Source organism: Phacochoerus africanus, chromosome 2, assembly GCF_016906955.1.
Source record: "Phacochoerus africanus isolate WHEZ1 chromosome 2, ROS_Pafr_v1, whole genome shotgun sequence".
NCBI lineage: Eukaryota > Metazoa > Chordata > Mammalia > Artiodactyla > Suidae > Phacochoerus > Phacochoerus africanus.
In genome coordinates, this window is record NC_062545.1 from 122,033,586 (window position 1) to 122,039,585 (window position 6,000).

At 38.4% G+C, this 6,000-nt stretch overlaps 1 protein-coding gene across 1 annotated transcript in view; it reads right to left on the minus strand.

The window, feature by feature from the left end:
* The window catches only part of SCG3 (secretogranin III), a 43,686-nt gene extending 38,501 nt beyond the window's left edge, over positions 1 to 5,185 (minus strand). The window contains exons 1-4 of the mRNA XM_047769443.1: positions 4,489 to 5,185; positions 3,771 to 3,823; positions 3,218 to 3,263; positions 2,907 to 3,122 (exon numbers count right to left, since the gene is read on the minus strand). Coding sequence (XP_047625399.1) covers positions 2,907 to 3,122; positions 3,218 to 3,263; positions 3,771 to 3,823; positions 4,489 to 4,579 — 406 coding nt within the window. The 5' untranslated portion in view covers positions 4,580 to 5,185. The remainder of the gene's footprint in view (positions 1 to 2,906; positions 3,123 to 3,217; positions 3,264 to 3,770; positions 3,824 to 4,488) is intronic.
* Positions 5,186 to 6,000: the final 815 nt, after the last annotated feature.

Below are 6,000 nucleotides of genomic sequence, written 5' to 3' on the forward strand. Positions count from 1 at the left end.
AATAGAGTGATGAATAATTTAGGCATGGTCTCTAACTGCACAGAGCTTACTGTCTAACTCATAACCTGATACATAGTAATTGTTCAATGAATATTTCTTTGGTGAATGTACACAGGAATCCTAAAACACTATTTCCTAAAAGAAATTTAGAAAAATCATGAATCACACATACTATAGAAAACACTGAGACGGAGGATTGATGGGTCCTACAGCACAAGCCCATGTAGAGGTATCCTAAAAATGTAAAAGTGCCTGCAGAAGTCAGGCCTCCTCACCCTCCCTTCTGGGATGTAAATCTACATGCCTCTGAGGTTCTAGTCACCTGGGTGGTCCTAAACCTTCTTGTTCCAGGATTACCAGGATATGAGAGATCAGCAATCCACTCAAATAAATCATTCTAAGAGTCTTTTCTGTTTACTCAAGTGGACTTACGGTAAACCTAGAGCCATCAGGACTAGCACCTGATAGTTCTGAACTTATTTGGAATGTTAACAAGATGCTGAATAATTTAAAAATAAGTTGCTCAAGTTAGTGATCAGATCACAGACAGATCTGCCTCTATGTATAACCCATTGGACCAAAAAATGCAGTCAAACATTAGACTATTATTAAATCAAATGGTCAGTTCAATCAAAGTGGTTGAATCTGTTTTATATGCAGCTATACCAAGTGCCTATTTGTTTCTAGCCCCAATACTTTAGGTTAAAATGGTACAATTTAAAAAGTTTCCCTGAGTAGTATACAATATGAAATATGTCAAAATATAGACCATCTCCCCACCTCATATGTTCACCACACATTTTTGAACTCTCCTTGGGCTATGCTAGCCTATAAGAGTCAAATTTATTTTTTATTTATTTATATTTGCTTTTTTTTTTTAGGTCCATACTGGTGGCATATGGAGGTTCCCAGGCTACAGTGTGAATGGGAGCTACAGCTGCTGGCCTATGCCATAGCCACAGCAACACCAGATCTGAGCTGCATCTGTGACCTGCACCACAGCTCATGGCAATGCCGGATCCTTAGCCCACTGAGCAAGGCCAGGGATGGAACCCGCAACCTCATGGTTCCTAGTCAGATTCGTTTCCACAGTGCCACAATGGGAACTCCAAGAGTCAAATTTAATTGGCAGTTGTTTTCTGGCAGAGATAATCAGTACAATTCTCTTGTGGTCCATGGAAGAGCATAAAGATGTACAAGAGAATCAGAGTTCCCATTGCAGCTGAGTGGAAATGAACCCAACTAGTATCCATTGGATGTGAGTTTGATCCCTGGCCTCACTCAGTGGGTTAAGGATCTGGTGTTGTTGCAGCTGTGGTATAGGCTGGCAGCTGCAGCTCCAATTCAACCCATAGCCTGGGAACTTCCATATGCCACAGGTCCAGCCCTAAAAAAAGGAGAGAAAAAAACATATAAGAAAATCTATAGTTACTCCTAAGCACCAGCCCTCAGAATGGAAAACACACCTAGACAACCTCAATGCCTAGGTACAATAATTCACCTATGCCTTCATGTATTCTTTTATTTGTTCATTTATTCATTTATCAATTCATGAAATAAATTAATGAGCATCCAGATACTGGGACTACAATATCTCTATTCCCATGGAGTTTTCAGTTCAGTTTAAGAGCAAAAGATAAATTTTAAGTAGTCATACTCAGGAATATATCATGACAAACTGCATTGAGTGCCATGAAGGAAATAAACAAGGTTTCTATTAGATCATGTGTACTGGATGAACCTAGAAAAGCAGACAGTCCACACAGGACTATAAAAGCCGTGTTAAGGATTTTGGGTTTTATCCCAAGAGAAATGGGACTGTATTGACAGGTTTTATACAAGATATTGACATGCTCATATTTATGTGTTGAAAAGATCACTCATAATTTCTGGCTGCTACATTAAGACTAAGTTGGAGAGGGTCAGAACGAATGCTGGAAGATCCACTAGAAGAGTTTGCTGTAGTTCAAGTGAGACATGAATGGAACTTGGAAAAGGATGGAGGTAATTAGGGATAGGGCAAAACCAAAAAAACAAACAAAAAAACAAATTGAGAGATACAAAGAAGGTAAAACTGATAAGACTGGAGGATTAGAATTTGAGAGGTAAGGAAAAAAAGAAATAGTTTGATTCTTAGATTTGTCTTGCACAATTGGATGTATAGTAGAGCCATTCCTAGAGAAAAGAGGGCTAAATTGTAAGGTGTACAGAAATAATGAGTTTAATCTTGGACATGTTAAGTTTGAGGTGCTTCTGAGACTTCCAAGGGAAAATGTTAGAGGGGTGTGTGTGTGTGTATTTCAAAGGACTCTGGGCTAGTGATATGAGACATGAGGATATAGATGGTAAATGAAGCCAGGGAAAGGTTAGAATGACCTAGGAAGAAAGGTTTTAATTAGGAAGAGAACAATGAAAAAGGAGTTTGGGAGGGAGTTATTTTGTTGATTTTATTATCTGAGAATTATGATATTTTGAACTTATAATTAAAATGGAATGTTAAAATGAATTTAATAACATAAAACATAAAGAGTAGATTTAAAATTTTCAAAGTATCAGTAACGGAAACTTTAAGGTGGAGTTCCCTGATGGCCTAGCATTAAAGGATCGTTTTCATTGCTGTGGCATAAGTTCGATCCCTGGTTTGGGAACTTCTACATCCCGCAGGCACCGCACCACCAGAAAAAAAAAAAAAAAAGGAAAATCTAAAGAGAAAATAAAATTGGGGCTTCTGTGGACCTAGACTTTTGCACATTATTAGTAACTCTGGGCTTTATCTCTATTTTGAACTAACTAATAAAGGATTGTGACTGTATAGGAGATACTTTTAAAAGTATCTTCCTCTAAACCCACAATGGAAACTCTAAATTAGAGAAAATAGGTAGCAAAATTTCTTTTTCTTCATTTACCTTGGAATTTATGATCCAGTCCACTCTTAGTAGAATCATAATCATCAATCAGTCTTCGGTTCTTGGTTGAATCAACATCTTCCATGTTCAATTTATTATCATTTGGGGAGCTTTTTACGGATTGTCTTTCTTTCTCATTTTTTTCCTTGTCTGTTATGGCCTTTAGCAGGTTCAAGTTATCAACAAAAGAATAATTGCTTTCACCTGACTTGTTCTCTGGAAGAAAAGCCCCCAAGCCCAGCACATCCATTTTAGTTAAGCTTTTCATGGCCTACATTATTTAAATTAACATAAATGTAATTTCTTATTACCTGGAGGGTATGTTTTTTTAATCTTATCTGCTTCTGCTTCAGCAATCTGTGAAACAAAAAGGAGATAATCATGGTTTTAAATCATGACTCCACCACTTACCAAATATGACAGCTAAATGATTTAATCTCCATGGGGCTTAACTTGTCTAATTTGTAAAATATAGATAATAATTTATATCTCAAAGCATTGTCATAGGATTAAATGAGATAAAAGAAAGGGTAGATGGTCTATAAATATTAATTCCCTTCTCCGATAATAAGATAAAAAGATAAATCTCTGATAAATTAAGACATTTTACAATAAGGTTGATGTGCTGTTGAGCTTACTGTGTTATCATGCAGTCAGCTCTTTGTATTATAAAGAACTCTATATTTAACTGTCAGGACATAGAAATTATCAAAATTATATTTCCCATCATGATTTCAGTTGGTTTATTATTAAGCTGTTGAAGTTCATGAATTCAAAATGGCTAAAAAGTTAGAGCATAATTACATTAAATAATAATAACTAAAATAAAATGGAATAGCATTTTCAATTTTACTTTTGACCTACCTGCTCATTCAAAGGTCTTTCTGCACTTAATTCTCTATTATGTAGGGGTTTGTCTAGAATAAACAAACATAAATGCAAATGTAATTGTGCATTGGAAAAACACAATATGTCTCCTTAAATAAAAATCTTCAAAAAAGAAAAGTATCAGGAAAATTTTTTGAATGACTGTGAAATGAAAATATATATTAACAAAGGTTATCACGTTTATACAATAACGACGATTATCAGTGTTGCCTTGCTTATTATCCTGATGTATTTCCTGAGTTAACAGAATTACACTTTTTTCTAACATATAGTTTTAACACTTGGTTTACCAGCTGTTTTCAATTATAGCATAATTTGGATTGGTATCATTGGCACATTAAAAGTTATTTCCTCATACACTGCACATGTTATGAACAGAATATCTGAGGAAGCTTGTAAGACGACTGGGGGGTGGGGGAATCCAAGCCACTTTATTAGGCAGAACAGCCAACCCCTCCCAATTTCAAAACAAGATTTTTCAAAACAATCCATGTTATGGCTCTACCATTTAAAAAGTGAAGGGGGAAGAAAATCTGTCTTCTGTCTCTATATTAGAACTGATTTCTCTGTCGATGTGCACGAATATGATCTGATCAAAAAATGAAGCAAGGTGATTTACAGCTCTCGGATTATACCAAGCTTTATCTTTCCGTGGTGAAATAAAAGCGAGGTGGGAAGAAAAGTGTTCACGTACCTTGGCTTCCTGCCGGTTTGGGGAAAGCTTGAATTGGGCTACTGTGGAGCACCAACACCACAATCCAAGTGCCAGTCCAAAGGAACCCCATTCTTCTATGCTTGGCTTCAGAAACTGCCTGGCGCCGGGCTCCCAGAGCTGTAGCTTTTGTTATGAATGAAAAAGAGGAGTAAAAACAGGAAGAGCTAGGAGGGCGGGAGCAGGGAGGGCGAGTGGCGGGACCCACCGCTGGTAGAGCTCTGCCGAGCTCCGGAGTAAAGGGCTCCGGTCGCTCTGAAGTGAGGTCTTCAGGTGGATGAGAGCGCTGTCCGTCCCGTGGGTGCTGAAGTTCCTGTGACGCGGAGCGGGCAGCTGGTCCGCTAGGGCGTCGCCTTTATTCTCACTCCCTCCTTGAGAGGAAGTGAGGATGGAAGCGCATGCTCCCTGCGAGCCAGAGGCGGGAAGGGATGGCGTCAGCGACTCCAGAGCTACTCCAGTCGCCCCCAGGAATGGAAGTGGGGAGGGGCGACGGACCGGCTAGTGTATTTTCTCTGTCGCAGTCCTAGGGTTGCTCCTGGGCTCAGAGTCACCTGAATTGCTGTAGGCGTGGACGTCATTGTCGTAACCTTCCAAGTAAACTTTACCTCAAGGACCGAATATCTTCTTTGCCAGTGCACTTGTCAAAGCTAGATAACCTTGAGCAAGGAGTTCTGCTTTGAGATTATTCTGGGATATTTTCTCCAAAAATACTCTTTCCATTCCACCTTTTGTACCTAAAAGGTAGATATAATTCTTATATTCTTAGAAAAGCCCTGTCTTTTGTGATTTGAGCTCCCTGGGTGCTCTTATATGTGTCTCAGTTCTATGGAGTCTTTTGAATTGGAATATTTAAGGAACATTCTTTCAAATAGATTGCTGTAACACACCCTCACTCTCTTAGATGCTGAAACAGAACTAAATAAAATAAAATAAAATAAAATAAAATAAAATAAATCATTGCTTGTTGCCCTAAGAGTGGATATCTTCATCAGTCTTGAGTAGATGAACAGCAAGTGCCAGTTTCAATTGAAAATTTCCCCTACTCTACCATCGAAAACTCCTCTCCTGCTTCACCACCACCACCACCACCACCACCACAAAAGACAGGATGAAGGAAGGAAGAAAGGAAAAAAACACACTTCTGTAAAATTCTTCCCTAAGATTCAATTATGCTGAAAGCCCTGGTTTTTCCAGGATTCCTTGAAGACAGGACAGAGTCATGAAAAGCATTTTTCATTACAATTAGTCCAGAGAGGTGCCTCCTATATTTTGAGAATATTCCCAGAAGCCTAAGATTGTTGCGTAAAAGGAGCTATCAAAAGACTTTAAAATGAGGAATACAAGCAACACAAATGTGAGCAGGATGCTGAGTAAGTCTTTCAGTCTGATTTTTATACAGAGTTTGGATTCTTTCCTTTGGACTGCGGCATGCTGGGAACTTGTCTGAATAATGATCAAAGAATTCAGCACAATCAGGCCTTTGATTTCTGCACC